At 43.2% G+C, this 16,957-nt stretch overlaps 2 protein-coding genes across 2 annotated transcripts; one reads left to right on the top strand and one right to left on the bottom strand.

Moving 5' to 3' along the window:
- Positions 1–7,557: 7,557 nt before the first annotated feature.
- Positions 7,558–9,609, bottom strand: LOC125626397 (myb/SANT-like DNA-binding domain-containing protein 7). The gene is made up of 2 exons (XM_048829309.2): positions 8,720–9,609; positions 7,558–8,131 (listed from the first exon to the last, which is right to left on the bottom strand). Exons 1-2 carry the CDS (start codon positions 9,300–9,302, stop codon positions 8,046–8,048), a joined length of 669 nt encoding a protein of 222 aa, XP_048685266.2. The 5' UTR covers positions 9,303–9,609; the 3' UTR covers positions 7,558–8,045.
- Positions 9,610–12,336: 2,727 nt separating this feature from the next.
- GKN2 (gastrokine 2) lies at positions 12,337–16,718 on the top strand. The gene is made up of 6 exons (XM_048829032.2): positions 12,337–12,393; positions 13,309–13,362; positions 14,152–14,283; positions 14,697–14,807; positions 15,498–15,651; positions 16,506–16,718. The coding sequence occupies exons 1-6, from the start codon at positions 12,337–12,339 to the stop codon at positions 16,586–16,588; spliced, it is 591 nt and encodes a 196-aa protein (XP_048684989.1). The 3' UTR covers positions 16,589–16,718.
- The last annotated feature ends 239 nt before the right edge of the window (positions 16,719–16,957 follow it).

The raw sequence follows: 16,957 nt of genomic DNA, 5'->3' as shown, positions 1-16,957 counted from the left end.
GTTGAAACGTGTGGTTCAGTCAAAATCAAAATGCTTTGTGAAATTGGGTCCATTTTGCCAAATTTAATTTTAAAAAATTTAAAATAAGCTCCAACAATGTTGAAACATCCCATTTCAACATTATGGGAATGAAACATTTCAATTCTTCATTTTGAAATTACTTTTCATTTAGAATTACTTTACTATTTGTATTATATATTAAAATGCAATATATATAACATAACATTGTAAAAACTTGAAATCAAAAGAAAACATTTCAGTTCTGTCAAAATGAAACATTTTGAATGGCCTGAAGTGAAAACTGATTTGGAATTTTCCTTCACAGAGAATTTTGAAATCTTCTCTCTTTTTTTTTTTTTTTTTCTGGTTTGGAATGAAACCAAATATAGAAATCCTTTACAAAAGGGATCTTCTGTTCACCACATGGCTGTAGTAGCAATTTTCATTCAGGCCTGGCCAGTTCAGGAATCCAGAAACAGCCTGTTTTCCAGCCCTTACATAAAGTCCTGCTTAGGCAAAAACGAAAGAATGCAAAGGCGGGCATGGTACAGTTTGTTGGTTTTTGAGGTGGTGATAGGCACCTTTTCCCCCATGTCAGCTTATCTCTTCTGGGTGGAACAAATATTTATCAAAACCACCTGAAGACATCATGATTCAACAGGGGAGTTTTTCGTATCAATATTTTTTTCCATCTTAATTTGTTCGACTTGATTTCCTATGTGGTGTTAGCCTTACGCATTGAAATTTGCTGGATGACTGGAAATCAGTCTTGAACTGAAATTGCACAAATTTTCCCTTGGTTGTATTTTCAAGACCCCTTTGTTTAAGTTATCTACAGTGGATGCTGGAGCTAAAACAATGGGCCAGATTCTCCTTTTGGTTATACCAGTGTAACTCAAGAGTAACTATTAAAACTATTTAATAGTATTGCACTGGTGTAAATAAGGGCAGACTTGGACCTATGAAAATAACAAAGACTGACAATTCCTCGCAGCAAGAAATTACAAGCACTTACAGTGCATTTTCTTTCATCCCAGCACCTGAATCCAGCTCCCTTCCTTCCTCCCGTATTCTCTGTGCAGATGTCACCAGTTTGAACTTGAGTGAACCAGCTGAGAAAAAGTGGCTCATCTGGGGGATGTGGAAGAGAAAAGCTTGCAACCCCCTGACTTAGACCAAAAGCAGCCAAGGCAAGAAGCCAGCTTTGGGACATGTGAATATTCAGCTGAAAGATCAGGTTCACGGAGGGATACTCAGACCTGCAGTGATCAGTTTGTATAAAACCTCATTCTGCGTGAGAGTTGACATTAGTGAAAGCTGGGCTCATGAAATTGAACAGTTTATGGCCCCTTACTGTCTAGTTGGTTACCTAGCTTTAGTTTACAGGTCAAATATTCACCTATTCACTCAGAGGATTATAGCATAGCCTCCACTCAGTGAAGACATGTGTGTTTCTACGCAGCTGCTGAGAGGTATGTACATACACTGAAAAGAGAATATATTCCCCCAAGCAGTCATGCTATTCCTGCCTAGAAGGACACCCATACTCACCTTTGAATTAAAGTGCAGAGGTAGTTTGAAAAGTGATGCTGTGACAGTGACATGGATGAGTTCCCCACTGGTTCTTGGGATCAGATTGTGACACAAATCAATTAATTAGAAATTAATTTTTATTTTCTGATCCCAAGTCATGTGACAGGGATCAAAAGGATACACCCTGGTCACATGGCAGAGGTCAGTCTTCAGTGATTATAATTCTCCCTCATTGACTACTATTCTGCATACCACTGTGCTCAGCTATAAGAACATCAGAGATATACTTGGGTGAAACAGTTTGTGTTGCCCCCTGCTGATGGCTCATACATAGAAAGTAAAATATGAAAATTACTACTGCTAATTTAAACTGTCATTTAAACTTTTAGTTCAAGTGGTAGAAGGCCAATGTGCTTCTGGTGCCTGAGGTCTATCATCAGTGTTCTGTGTTTGCATGGTTTTGCTGGCCACTGCCTGTCATGAGCATTTTTTATGTGCCCATCACCTTATATCGAGGCACCATTGGACAACAGATGACAAGGGCAGCTTTTGATTTAAGGGCAACATCTATTCCATGCTCATCAGTTTGGTATCTGATCACAGACACTTGACGTATTGTCTATAGCTATGGATTTGTGACAAATCCATATAATTAATTATTATTGGAAAGCAGTGTGAAGTAAGACTAAGTATGTACCTTTCCTCTTACCTTTGCAACCTTTTTTGAAGAGATGGATTTGCGCAGAAACCTTTTGTCTCTTTATCACATGACTAAGGTTGCAGAAATTTGTTCCAGATTTGCAGTTTAGTTTTAGCAAAACGTATATGCATGAGGGAGAGAGAGATTGCAAATAATATACAGATCAGAAAATGTAAGCATACAGTACAGTGGTTTTTTAAAGTATCATTTAATTTCATTGCACTGCATTAACAGAGAAAACGAAACCTTCAAAATGAATAACATACAAGGGGCGAAGGATAAGCATAATCCACTGTGAAAGACTGCAACATCAGTGCCCATGCTCCATACTGCTATATCAGGTGACAAAATGGGATTATATTTTTTTTTCAATGAGACAATGGCTTTTTCACTCAAGTGAAACTTGACTTCAGTTGTTTTGATAGTTCAGCTGGTCCATTGATCACTTTGGAGTGGCTTCTGAGATGTCCCTTACCTGGCTTTATGGCTTTCAAACATCATTTAAAAGTCCCAGTCAGGGTTTTAAAATCTTAAATGAAGTGTAATCAATGGCGAATTTCATACATTGTGGAAAGAGAATAATCACAGTTGGCAAACTGAAAAAACTGAAGATAGAGAACATAAGAACGGCCAGACTGGGTCAGATCAATGGTCCATCCCAGTGTCCTGACTTCTGATAATGGCCAGCGCCAGCGGCTTCAGAAGGAGCTAACAGAACAGAGCAATTTATTGAGTGATCAATCCGCTGTTGTCCAGTCCCGGCTTCTGGTAGTCAGAGGCTTAGGAACACCCAGAGCCTGGGGTTGCATCACTGACCATCTTGGCTAATGGCCAATAATGGATGTATCCGCCATGATCTTATCTAGTTGTTTTTTGTCCTCTACTTATCTAGTATCATTGCAAACTACTTTCACACTGCTCTACCTCAATCCTGCCGGACAGGTGTCACCACTGAAATGATACTGTAGTCCAGTCTCGGTTGGTCATTCAGTCCTTGATCTATCTGCTGAGACTGCAAAGAAAGAAAGAATGCTGAAAGTAAAAAAGGTGATACATAAAATATATATAAATAAAATATAATGGATTACTGTAAAGAACTAGGAAATACAATATTTAGGAAGGAAAATTTCATGGGATTTAAACTCTTTCTTTGAATATAGTTTTAGACACTAGACCAAAATTGCAGACTATTATTTTTGAGATACAGAATGTGTCCTTTGTGAAGGACCTGATCCAATGCCCACTGAAGTTATATGAAGATTCCAGTGGAAACTGGATTAGATCCAGTGGAACCCCTGGCATTTTTCCATTGACTTTGGTGGGAATTGGACTAGCCCCTTGTAGCATAACCCAGTTCTGGGTAAAGAATAAACCTGCTGGACTTAAAATGAACTCTGTTAAAACACATATAATTAGTTGGTCAAATTTATTTCTGAAATAAGTGGGGAAACTGCCTTCTTTTCTCTCTCTCCCTCATGCATCTCCATGAAACCAGCAATGTCCAAAAGTCTCGCCCTTTTCTTCTCCCACACGCACCCACAAACACACAGGGCTACTCCCTTTGAATTGATATATTATTGGCAATGGTGGGCCTGTGTGTTTACTTAGGGTATGTCTACACTACGAAATTAGGTCGAATTTATAGAAGTCGGTTTTTTAGAAATCGGTTTTATATATTCGAGTGTGTGTGTCCCCACAGAAAATGCTCTAAGTGCATTAAGTGCATTAACTCGGCGGAGCGCTTCCACAGTACCGAGGCTAGAGTCGACTTCCGGAGCGTTGCACTGTGGGTAGCTATCCCACAGTTCCCGCAGTCTCCGCTGCCCATTGGAATTCTGGGTTGAGATCCCAATGCCTGATGGGGCTAAAACATTGTCGCGGGTGGTTCTGGGTACATATCGTCAGCCCCCCGCTCCCTCCCTCCCCCCGTGAAAGCAAGGGCAGACAATCATTTCGCGCCTTTTTTCCTGAGTTACCTGTGCAGACGCCATACCACGGCAAGCATGGAGCCCGCTCAGGTAACCGTCACCCTATGTCTCCTGGGTGCTGGCAGACGCGGTACGGCATTGCTACACAGTAGCAGCAACCCCTTGCCTTGTGGCAGCAGACGGTACAGTACGACTGGTAGCCGTCATCGTCATGTCTGAGGTGCTCCTGGTCGCCTCTGTGAGGTCGATCAGGAGCGCCTGGGCAGACATGGGCGCAGGGACTAAATTTGGAGTGACTTGAGCAGGTCATTCTCTTTAGTCCTGCAGTCAGTCCTATTGAACCGTCTTATGGTGAGCGGGCAGGCGATACGGACTGCTAGCAGTCGTACTGTAACATCTTCTGCCGAGCAGCCATGAGATGTGGATGGCATGCAGTCCTTCTGCACCGTCTGCTGCCAGCCAAAGATGTAAAAGATAGATGGAGTGGATCAAAACAAGAAATAGACCAGATTTGTTTTGTACTCATTTGCTTCCCCCCCTCCCCTGTCTAGGGGACTCATTCTTCTAGATCACACTGCAGTCACTCACAGAGAAGGTGCAGCGAGGTAAATCTAGCCATGTATCAATCAGAGGCCAGGCTAACCTTCTTGTTCCAATAAGGACAATAACTTAGGTGCACCATTTCTTATTGGAACCCTCCGTGAAGTCCTGCCTGAAATACTCCTTGATGTAAAGCCACCCCCTTTGTTGATTTTAGCTCCCTGAAGCCAACCCTGTAAGCGCCCCTCCCAGCGTCAGAGCAATGGCAAACAATCGGGCATCTGAGAGTGCTGTCCAGAGCAGTCACAATGGAGCACTCTGATGGGGCTAAAACATTGTCGCGGGTGCTTCTGGGTACGTGTCGTCAGGCCCCCGTTCCCTCCCTCCCTCCGTGAAAGCAAGGGCAGACAATCATTTCGCACCTTTTTTCCTGAGTTACCTGTGCAGACGCCATACCACGGCAAGCATGGAGCCAGCTCAGGTAACCGTCACCCTATGTCTCCTGGGTGCTGGCAGACGCGGTACGGCTTTGCTGCACAGTAGCAGCAACCCATTGCCTTGTGGCAGCAGACGGTGCAATACGACTGGTAGTCGTCCTCGTCGTGTCCGAGGTGCTCCTGGCCACGTCAGCTGGGAGCGCCTGGGCAGACATGGGCGCAGGGACTACATTTGGAGTGACTTGACCAGGTCATTCTCTTTAGTCCTGCAGTCAGTCCTATTGAACCGTCTTATGGTGAGCAGGCAGGCGATACGGACTGCTAGCAGTCGTACTGTACCATCTTCTGCCAGGCAGGCAAGAGATGAGGATTGCTAGCAGTCGTATTGTACCATCTTATGCCAGGCAGGCAAGAGATGAAGATGGCTAGCAGTCGTACTGTACCATCTTCTGCCGAGCAGCCATGAGATGTGGATGGCATGCAGTCCTTCTGCACCGTCTGCTGCCAGCCAAAGATGTAAAAGATAGATGGAGTGGGTCAGAACAAGAAATAGACCAGATTTGTTTTGTACTCATTTGCCTCCTCCCCTGTCTAGATCACACTGCAGTCACTCACAGAGAAGGTGCAGCGAGGTAAATCTAGCCATGTATCAATCAGAGGCCAGGCTAACCTCCTTGTTCCAATAACAACAATAACTTAGGTGCACCATTTCTTATTGGAACCCTCCGTGCAGTCCTGCCTGAAATACTCCTTGATGTACAGGCACACCCTTTGTTGATTTTAGCTCCCTGAAGCCAACCCTGTAAGCCGTGTCGTCAGTCGCCCCTCCCTCCGTCAGAGCAACGGCAGACAATCGTTCCGCGCCTTTTTTCTGTGCGGACGCCATACCAAGGCAAGCATGGAGGCCGCTCAGCTCACTTTGGCAATTAGGAGCACATTAACCACCACACGCATTATCCAGCAGTATATGCAGCACCAGAACATGGCAACGCGATACCGGGCGAGGAGGCGACGTCAGCGCGGTCCCGTGAGTGATCAGGACATGGACACAGATTTCTCTGAAAGCATGGGCCCTGACAATGCATGCATCATGGTGCTAATGGGGCAGGTTCATGCTGTGGAACGCCGATTCTGGGCTCGGGAAACAAGCACAGACTGGTGGGACCGCATAGTGTTGCAGGTCTGGGACGATTCCCAGTGGCTGCGAAACTTTTGCATGCGTAGGGGCACTTTCATGGAACTTTGTGACTTGCTTTCCCCTGCCCTGAAGCGCATGAATACCAAGATGAGAGCAGCCCTCACAGTTGAGAAGCGAGTGGCGATAGCCCTGTGGAAGCTTGCAACGCCAGACAGCTACCGGTCAGTTGGGAATCAATTTGGAGTGGGCAAATCTACTGTGGGGGCTGCTGTGATGCAAGTAGCCCACGCAATCAAAGATCTGCTGATATCAAGGGTAGTGACCCTGGGAAATGTGCAGGTCATAGTGGATGGCTTTGCTGCAATGGGATTCCCTAACTGTGGTGGGGCTATAGACGGAACCCATATCCCTATCTTGGCACCGGAGCACCAAGCCGCCGAGTACATAAACCGCAAGGGGTACTTTTCGATAGTGCTGCAAGCTCTGGTGGATCACAAGGGACGTTTCACCAACATCAACGTGGGATGGCCGGGAAAGGTGCATGATGCTCGCATCTTCAGGAACTCTGGTCTGTTTCAAAAGCTGCAGGAAGGGACTTTATTCCCAGACCAGAAAATAACTGTTGGGGATGTTGAAATGCCTATATGTATCCTTGGGGACCCAGCCTACCCCTTAATGCCATGGCTCATGAAGCCGTACACAGGCAGCCTGGACAGTAGTCAGGAGCTGTTCAACTACAGGCTGAGCAAGTGCAGAATGGTGGTAGAATGTGCATTTGGACGTTTAAAGGCGCGCTGGCGCAGTTTACTGACTCGCTTAGACCTCAGCGAAACCAATATTCCCACTGTTATTACTGCTTGCTGTGTGCTCCACAATATCTGTGAGAGTAAGGGGGAGACGTTTATGGCGGGGTGGGAGGTTGAGGCAAATCGCCTGGCTGCTGGTTACGCACAGCCAGACACCAGGGCGGTTAGAAGAGCACAGGAGGGCGCGGTACGCATCAGAGAAGCTTTGAAAACCAGTTTCATGACTGGCCAGGCTACGGTGTGAAAGTTCTGTTTGTTTCTCCTTGATGAAACCCCCCGCCCCTTGGTTCACTCTACTTCCCTGTAAGCTAACCACCCTCCCCTCCTCCCTTTAATCATTGCTTGCAGAGGCAATAAAGTCATTGCTGCTTCACAGTCATGCATTCGTTATTCATTCATCACACAAATAGGGGGATGACTACCAAGGTAGCCCAGGAGGGGTGGTGGAGGAGGGAAGGAAAATGCCACACAGCACTTTAAGCACAGCACTTTAAAAGTTTACAACTTTAAAATTTATTGAATGACAGCCTTCTTTTTTTTGGGCAATCCTCTGTGGTGGAGTGGCTGGTTGGCCGGAGGCCCCCCCACCGCGTTCTTGGGCGTCTGGGTGTGGAGGCTATGGAACTTGGGGAGGAGGGCGGTTGGTTACAGAGGGGCAGCAGTGGCAGTCTGTGCTCCAGCTGCCTTTGCTGCAGCTCAACCATACACTGGAGCATACTGGTTTGGTCCTGCAGCAGCCTCAGCATTGAATCCTGCCTCCTCTCATCACGCTGCCGCCACATTTGAGCTTCAGCCCTGTCTTCAGCCCGCCACTTACTCTCTTCAGCCCGCCACTTACTCTCTTCAGCCCTCCACCTCTCCTCCCGGTCATTTTGTGCTTTCCTGCACTCTGACATTATTTGCCTCCACGCATTCGTCTGTGCTCTGTCAGTGTGGGAGGACAGCATGAGCTCGGAGAACATTTCATCGCGAGTGTGTTTTTTTTTTCTTTCTAAGCTTCACTAGCCTCTGGGAAGGAGAAGATCCTGTGATCATTGAAACACATGCAGCTGGTGGAGAAAAAAAAAGGGACAGCGGTATTTAAAAAGACACATTTTATAAAACAGTCGCTACAGTCTTTCAGGGTAAACCTTGCTGTTAACATTACATACATAGCACATGTGCTTTCGTTACAAGGTCGCATTTTGCCTCCTCCCACCGCGTGACTACCCCCTCAACCTTCTCCCCTCCCTGTGGCTAACAGCGGGGAACATTTCTGTTTAGCCACAGGCAAACAGCCCAGCAGGAATGGGCTCCTCTGAGTGTCCCCTGAAGAAAAGCACTCTATTTCAACCAGGTGACCATGAATTATATCTCACTCTCCTGAGGATAACACAGAGAGATAAAGAACGGATTTTGGTTGAATGCCAGCAAACATACACTGCAATGCTTTGTTCTACAGTGATTCCCGAGTACGTGTTACTGGCCTGGAGTGGTAAAGTGTCCTACCATGAAGGACGAAATAAGGCTGCCCTCCCCAGAAACCTTTTGCAAAGGCTTTAGGACTACATCTAGGAGAACCGCAAATGCCAGGGCAAAGTAATCCTTTCACATGCTTGCTTTTAAACCATGTATAGTATTTTAAAAGGTACACTCACCAGAGGTCCCTTCTCCGCCTGCTGGGTCCAGGAGGCAGCCTTGGGTGGGTTCGGGGGGTACTGGCTCCAGGTCTAAGGTGAGAAACAGTTCCTGGCTGTCGGGAAAACCGGTTTCTCCACTTGCTTGCTGTGAGCTATCTACAACCTCCTCCTCATCATCATCTTCTTCGTCCCCAAAACCTACTTCCGTATTGCCTCCATCTCCATTGAAGGAGTCAAACAACACGGCTGGGGTAGTGGTGGCTGAACCCCCTAAAATGGCATGCAGCTCCTCATAGAAGCGGCATGTTTGGGGCTCTGACCCAGAGCGGCTGTTCACCTCTCTGGTTTTCTGGTAGGCTTGCCTCAGCTCCTTCAGTTTCACGCGGCACTGCTTCGGGTCCCTGTTATGGCCTCTGTCCTTCATGCCCTGGGAGATTTTCAGAAAGGTTTTGGCATTTCGAAAACTGGAACGGAGTTCTGATAGCACGGATTCCTCTCCCCAAACAGCGATCAGATCCCGTACCTCCCGTTCGGTCCATGCTGGAGCTCTTTTGCGATTCTGGGACTCCATCATGGTCACCTGTGCTGATGAGCTCTGCATGGTCACCTGCAGCTTGCCACGCTGGCCAAACAGGAAATGAGATTCAAAAGTTCGCGGTTCTTTTCCTGTCTACCTGGCCAGTGCATCTGAGTTGAGAGCGCTGTCCAGAGCGGTCAGAATGGAGCACTCTGGGATAGCTCCCGGAGGCCAATACCATCAAATTGTGTCCACAGTACCCCAAATTCGAGCCGGCAACGTCGATTTAAGCGCTAATCCACTTGTCAGGGGTGGAGTAAGGAAATCGATTTTAAGAGCCCTTTAAGTCGAAATAAAGGGCTTCATTGTGTGGACAGGTGCAGGTTTAAATCGATTTAACGCTGCTAAATTCGACCTAAAGTCCTAGTGTCGACCAGGGCTTAGGGAGTTGTCTGCCCCTGCTAGTGCCTGAAGACAAAGAAAAGGTAATGATGCTATTTTCACCGGTGCTAGCTGATATGGAATCATTAAGAGAACAGATGTTAGGTGGCTTATTCCTTCACCCACTTACTTCCCTGGTCCTTCTCGCATGAACAGAGAGCAACAATACCCAAAGTCCAAAGGTGCAAACAATTCGATGTTTATTGGGGTGAACTTCCAGCAAGCATGATTCCAGTTTCCTTCCTTAGTGTCCCCCTTCCCAGCTCTGACACCACAGAGCCTTACACCTGTGTCCCTGTTCCCATTCCTGCCCTTAGCCAAACATGATTCCAATTTCCCCACTCCCATTCCCTGTTCCCATTTCCCCCTTTAGCAAAACATGATTGCAATTTCCTTACCCCCCATTCCCTGTTCCCATCCTGCCCCCACCCCCACACCCACTCTCTTCCTGATTGACTGCAGACTATATAGTAAAACTTGAGTTCGGCTTAGCTATACCTTAACCAATCATTTTCCTGAAATTTAACTAACCAATCCTAACATATTGTAACATGATTATGTAACCAATTATATCCCACCACCTTAATTAGTTTACCCCCAGCAAAATTAATTATACAGCAGACAGGAACAATCACAGAACCAGACAGAGATTATACAGACAAACAATAGCAAAGTGGGAACTATAATCACAAAACAATACAGAAGTGATGATTTCACATCCCAGCTATTGATAAGTGAGTTCTTGCCAGACAGGATGCTATCAAACTAAGTTTCCTTTTACATTTTCTAGGCAATCCCTTTCTCTGGAGGTGATAGGCATTATCAGGACAGGATTGTATTCCTAAGAGCCCAGTAGCACCTTCTTTCAATGTGACTAGTTTGGAATGTGAGGATGTGACCGGTCGCTTCCCAGCTTATGGCTGCCTCTGTTGCTTAGCCAAAGGCCTTAGCCTAAGCACAGGGCCTCAGACTGTCACAGTAAGAGAAGGCCCTTACACCGGCAGACAGTGATTTTGATTCTTTCTTTTATATCTCTAGAACTAGCCAAGTGATAAGAATACATCTAAATTCTTAGAGTACAGGCCTTTACAGACAGGCCTGAATATCTATATCCTAGATGGAACATAGATGGAACTTACCCATTTTTATAGAGTAATTTTTCACAATACGACCACACTGTATTGGTGAAGTCTAGTGAAGTCTAGCTGAAATAAAGAACAGTTGTAACTGGGAACCAGGAGACCTAGATTCTATCCCCCACTTTTCCAATGATCCATTTTGTGACAATTCACACAATTCATACACCCTCTCTGTGCTAGTTTCCCCATACATCTTTATATCAGGGAGACTAAGACTTACCCAATTTATGCATTCAAAGACATAATAATCAGTCGTTTTAATTCCAGGAGTTATTTAATGGGCTATTTTGGAGGCAGTAGCCAAAAACTGTGAGGTGCAGTAGCTGAGTGGTTCAGGTGTTCAACTAAAATCCTGCAGGGTATGGGGTTTGGGCTCAATAAATCTCACACTAAAAGGCCACTTCCAGTTTACCCAGCTGTCAAATGGGTACCTGATCTATCAGGTTAGGGCAGTCAAAGGTGGTCACCTGTGATGCTGACCCCATAAGGCCCTGGTGTTCTGTTGGCTATGAAACTGATATGCATTAACCGTGCGAGCCTATTGAGACATTGACTTGGGAGAACTTTGACTTTGACCTAGAAAGTTGATCTATTCATTGGTATTCAGCCAGTACTTGTGGGTTGCCAGGATATGGATATTTCTGTCCAGGTTCATCTTAAAGCTATGTGGGTGTTTGGGGATGGAGATACAGAAAGTAAAATGTAAAGAGTAGGAAAGAACAGTAGAGTCTTTCCTTATATCCATTTCTGCTAATAAAGACAAATTGAAATTATGTCTGTGTATTAAAAATTAAAACTCGCATTTGTATACGCTAGAGAGTTCATTAGTACATAATAGATATTTGCGAAGTGAGCAATTTTAATCTTTTCAGGGTGGACTAAAGTGCTTACAACATATCAGGCCCAAAATTCAGATAAAGCAGTTTACCATGGTGTGGCATGTAGATATGGAATCACTGAAGTCACAACGCATATTTCTGTCCAGTGTTTCCCACACCTATGGCAAGATATAAAAGTTACAGGTCTCTGCAATTTTTTTCCATTTCATCCACAACTTCTTGTTCTTATCCAAAAGAAAAATGAACACAGTTGTGAGTATATTTGTCCTTTATTGTAGTTGTAATTATTTTAAGAAGCTACTATTTATATAAAAATGTGAATTCTTTTTGACGAGAAGCAAGAGTGTTCAGTGAAGTTAGCACTGTTTTGAGAATAATTATGTTTCATGTTTCATTTGCTGGTACAATAAGAAGGTACTGTCCTGCATTCTTTGTGCTGCAATAATCTCCTTGAAATCAATGGGAATCATTCATTAACAAGGGATTCAGGATTGAGCCCAAATTTAAGCATGTTTCATTGCTAATTTTTGTTATAATTTTTTAGAGGAATCAAGAAATATGTTTGGAAGCAATCAGTGTAATTTTTGAATAGCAAGAAAAATGTAACTTCTCAAAAGGAAAAGTATTGTGTTATTTTCTGAATGAAATCATTAAGAAAACTGAATTTACAAATTTTTTACACAGACAAAAGTTTGAGAAATGTCTCAGACAAAGTCAGACAAGGAATGGCAAAATGCACATGAACATTACTGTCTGGTAGAAAATATTTAGCAAGTTGCATTTTTTAAATTTAGACTTTGGACTGGATTTTGTAATATTTTATCTCGTAAAATAGGCCTCAAGCAAATATGGGAATCTAGGAAATACCGTACGATATCTGACCTGTGGTCATAGTTGTACCATATCTCAGACAGTGACCAGCACCAGATTTATCCAGAGGAAGGTACAAGAATTAGGGCAATTAGGGAATCATCAACCCACCAGATATAAATATCCCAAATTCAGTGGGAGATCAAAATCTGGATATGCTTCTCGTTCCAATGGAAAGGGGCAGGGATTTTTAGTTGTAAGTTTTTTAGAGACCATCTAAAAGTTTTTGCTTGTTTTTGTTAATGCATATTTAATGTCAATGACTAACATTCTGGAGGAAGAAAGTGTTTGTTAAATACCTTCTTCCCTTCGGCTGAGGCATGAGAGCTGATGTACTTTGAGACCCCACCAACAGGTCCTCCAACAAAACTAGGGAACAGTAGGTTTGGGGTTCCTAATATTTCTAAGACAAAAACACAAGTATCAAAACAATCACAAAGTAGATAGCCAGATAGCTAGATAGATTCTGTAATACCATAAAAAAGTAAACAAGTTCACAAGTAGAATTCTTTTAAAATTCCTTTTTGGGTTCCCTTTAAGATTAAGCAGTTTTTATAAAGTTTCACAGTGATACAAGCAAAATGAAACGTAACCAGGAGAAACTTACAATTGGAAAATGTAATTATTTTCAGATAATCCACTTGCAGTGCAAAGTGGATCATTTTTCAAACCTTGGGAATAAAATAGCTTCCCTTGATTCATTAATTCTGCAAGCTCTGAGTTTTGGCCTGGACTCTGTCCATGTGTCATGGTGGTTTTTAGTGTTTCTGTTGCATATGAATGCTGTTATTTCTTTTTCAGGCTACAGTAATTGCTGTGCTGGGAGTCTTTTGGACTCAAGCTTTTTCATATGAAGTAAGTAGACTGCCAATGCTTTGTACTGCCTAGTATTCATTTGCAATGCATTAGGTCCCTGGAGAAATGGGATAACCAGGAAGAAAAGGCACTGAGGAAATTAATAAAATGCTTATTGCTGAGCACAAAGGAAAAGGTAATCTTTGCCAAACCAGACAATCCTATAAATTAAGGAGCCAATCCTGCTGTCATTACTCAGGAAGAACTCCCATTGACACTTGCCTGAGGAAGGATTGTTAGATAAGGCCCCAAAGAAGAAAAAGACGTGTGAGGTCACCTCCTTCCATCCCACTAAATCAGTTCAGGATTATTCCCTACAGTATAGATATTTGCAAGCGCAACACTTCCTAGGCAAAAATAAGTCACAATCCAATCGATCTTGCCATGAAGAAATTATTGCTGCTTTATACAGCCTAAATAATTGTGTTCACTTTATAAACCATTGTTCCTGGTTATCTCCCTTCTAAAAAATGTCTCCCCTTTCTTAATATTTCACCATGTCATATATAGATAGTATCTCCCTCCTTAATCATCCCTTAGTGAAGCAAGATGCAGCAGGCCTGATTCTTCTTTACAGTAAGGCGCCTTTACACCACTCTGGTAGCATAAAGGGGCCTTGTACAGCCAAAGTGATGCAAAAGGGCCATAGCGTAAATAAAAATCAGACTCATTTTAATTCTTTGACTTCATTAGCTCTGGAATCATAACAGGTAAAATACTGTATTTTATGTTGCACTTTTCAGATGAGTGAAAAAGGTGACTATCGCATATTTTGTGTTTTGTACTCAGATCTATAGCCTCCCAGGAACAAACGGTGACTATGTCCAGCAAACTGTGACTATTAGCAATGAACTTCATATTGCTGATATCCATATCCATGCTGGGTTGTGCTCCTCTGATACCATTTTTGACTACAAACATGTAAGTGAAACCAAGAATCTGTCTTGGCTTAAAATCATTTCAATGTTTTTTTTTCTTTTTAAACACAGTAAACTAGCTTGATATCTCTTCTTCCTCCTTGTGAATAATCCTTAAACAATGTCTATTTTAATCATCCATCTCTTTGGTTTCTTCATATGTCTATGCAATGCAACAGAAATACAAAACGAAGAAAAGATAAAGTTTGCCCTAGAACTGTACATAGACATAAACAAGGAGATATAAATTCTGTTCCTAGTTACAATGGTGTGACTGCAGAGTAACTCCATTACTTCACTCTGCATTTACACCGTTGTAGCTCAGAGCAAAATTTTGGCCCAGCATACAAAGAGAAGATTAACAACTGGGTGGCAGTAGCTATTTTCAAATTAGAAACCTGCTTTTCTATATCACAGGGATACATTGCTACCAGGCTGTTTTCACGGAGGGCCTGCTTTATCTTGAAAATGGAGAAAGTATATATCCCAGAGCTGAAAGAAATTGGACGGCTTGCTTACGAGAAACAGGTAATTCTCTGAAGTATTATGTACTATATACAAGCAAGTCATGTTAGAGAGGTGGTGTGATGGAAATAAAGGGTACTGCCATCTGGAATACTCTTTGTTCTTAGAAGTCTTTCTTATTAGACTGGTGATAACAAAACAGAGACTTTGATACTACAGTGATGCACTCACTAAAGATAATTGTGCCTGCAAAACTGAACATCTGGCCATCAGTTTACTTGGGCCAACCCATGAAGTTCCTATACAGGCAAAACTTTCACTGAAATCAATAGGGATTTTGCTTGAGTGGGAATTTCAGAATTCAGCCTCTTTTTGGCAGGTGAACAGTAACTTATTCATAGCAAAATTACTTAATATAGTTATAATAACTGTACAGATTAGGAGGGTGAACATGGAAAACAAAGTGAAAGCTGCCAAAGTGTAAAACTATATAGCTGTTCTATATTATTATTAATCATTATGAAGTGTTTGATTAACGCAGTTCATTTTTGCTATGTGTATACAATTGCTCTTCAGTGAACTTTGTGACTATTTCCTTCTTTGTAATTAACAATCTGTTACTTCTTTAGATGATGCTTTGTATGTGGCTAGAGAAAATTTGTGAGAGGTGGATGGGTTTTCTCACAAGGATGTTACAGAAGATTAAGGAATAAGATGTATTGCTAACTATATTTTAATATTTTCTCCTTTAAGATGATGAACAAGATGTTTTCCCCAAAACACCTGTGGGTGCAATATGAACCCAGTGATTCTATATTTGGTGAAATCAAGGAGTGGTTGATCTTTGGTAAACCCATTGAGAAACTCTGCAAAGGTGTGCCTGTTTACAAGGTTCGCAAGGTTGAAGGTGGGTAACAAGACTGAAACCAAATTCTTTAGAAGGCGCTGAGTCTTAAAGAAGCTAATTTTCCTAGTTCTATCTCTGGTTCTGATCTGAGCCATAGTTCCTGAGCACCTCACAATCTTTAGCATATTTCCTTGGGATCTAGAGCAGTGTTAATATCCCCCATTTTATCGATTGGTAACCAAGGCAGAGAAAGGCTAAGGGCGGAATGCTCAAAATGAGTTAGGATAACTCCTTTTGAGCATCCTCCCTTAAGTGATTTGCCCAAGGTCACACAGGAAGTCTCTGGCGGAGCAGGAATTAAACCAGGTCTCCCAAGTTCAAGGTTAATACCCTAATCACTGTACTGTCCTCCCTCTCTTGCTGAATATAAAATGACAGCTTGGGCTCATCTGTGCTAAAGCAATTCTGCATTCCACAATTTAGTAGCGAGATGGATTTGCTGGAGTGGTGGCCCAGGATCTGTCTTGCAAAGCAGACAAAGGTAGCACTTTCTGGAGCCCCTATTGCTGGTCCTCCATTACACCCTGCTGCTGGCATAGAGGGTGTGGCCATGGGAAGGGGGAGGGAGCCAAGATTCTTTTGTTCTCTAATGATCCCCTGCCATTTTAATGGCTATAGTAGGTCTAACTTATGCCAGAGCACTAGTTTGACACATGGCTGGCCCAGGACCAAAAGCACAGAAAGGTGGCTCAAAGCCACATTTGCATGTCCCCCATTTGAGTTGCACCATAAGAGTGTGATCCAACTCCCTAACTGACAATCAGGTCCTGTTCCTGTACTTTTTCTTTTTTTTTTTGCTTGATTTTGGAGAATTGTCATTGAAAATATATTTTGTGTCCTTGTTTCCTGTTTAGGTGCCATAAGAGCTGGTGGCTGTGCTAAGGCAGGAATCCTGGGCATTTTGGGCATTTCAATCTGCGGAAAGATCAGTGTTTAGACATAACCCTGGCAGTGCCATTGCTTCGAATGGGCTTATTATTTTCCAGCGGCTTTCATTCTTTGTAAGCCATGAGCAACGTTATTAATTTGGGATCAATCTCATTGTTCCACATAATCAGCCTCTCTCGCAAACTATGATCTACCAATAAAAGAATGAAACATTCCACCTGCCTTGGTTTTCTTTTGCAAAACAAGCAGCACACAACTAAATGAATCCCCTCTCTTCTTATTTTTGTGTTTGTATGCTTCCCTCCAAAGCAAAATAAAGCTGTACTTGTTCCATTCATCTGTTCAGCATGCAATGTGACATACATAATATGGGCTCAACCTTGCAGGGTTTTTTACAAACAAAACTCCCCAGTGAAGT

This window comes from Caretta caretta, chromosome 26 (genome assembly GCF_965140235.1).
Source record: "Caretta caretta isolate rCarCar2 chromosome 26, rCarCar1.hap1, whole genome shotgun sequence".
NCBI classification, from domain to species: Eukaryota; Metazoa; Chordata; order Testudines; family Cheloniidae; genus Caretta; species Caretta caretta.
This window is presented reverse-complemented; position numbering and strand designations above follow the sequence as displayed.

Excerpts from the sequence above, each read along its gene's own strand:
- GKN2 (XM_048829032.2), top strand. The coding sequence starts at position 12,337 with ATGTCTCAGACAAAGTCAGACAAGGAATGGCAAAATGCACATGAACAT. Across the intron at positions 14,284-14,696 it reads CCATTTTTGACTACAAACAT|GGATACATTGCTACCAGGCT; the intron begins GTAAGTGAAACC and ends TCTATATCACAG. Across the intron at positions 14,808-15,497 it reads GGCTTGCTTACGAGAAACAG|ATGATGAACAAGATGTTTTC; the intron begins GTAATTCTCTGA and ends TTCTCCTTTAAG.
- LOC125626397 (XM_048829309.2), bottom strand. The coding sequence starts at position 9,302 with ATGCAGAGCTCATCAGCACAGGTGACCATGATGGAGTCCCAGAATCGC. Across the intron at positions 8,132-8,719 it reads AGGCGGAGAAGGGACCTCTG|CTGCATGTGTTTCAATGATC; the intron begins GTGAGTGTACCT and ends TTTCTCCACCAG.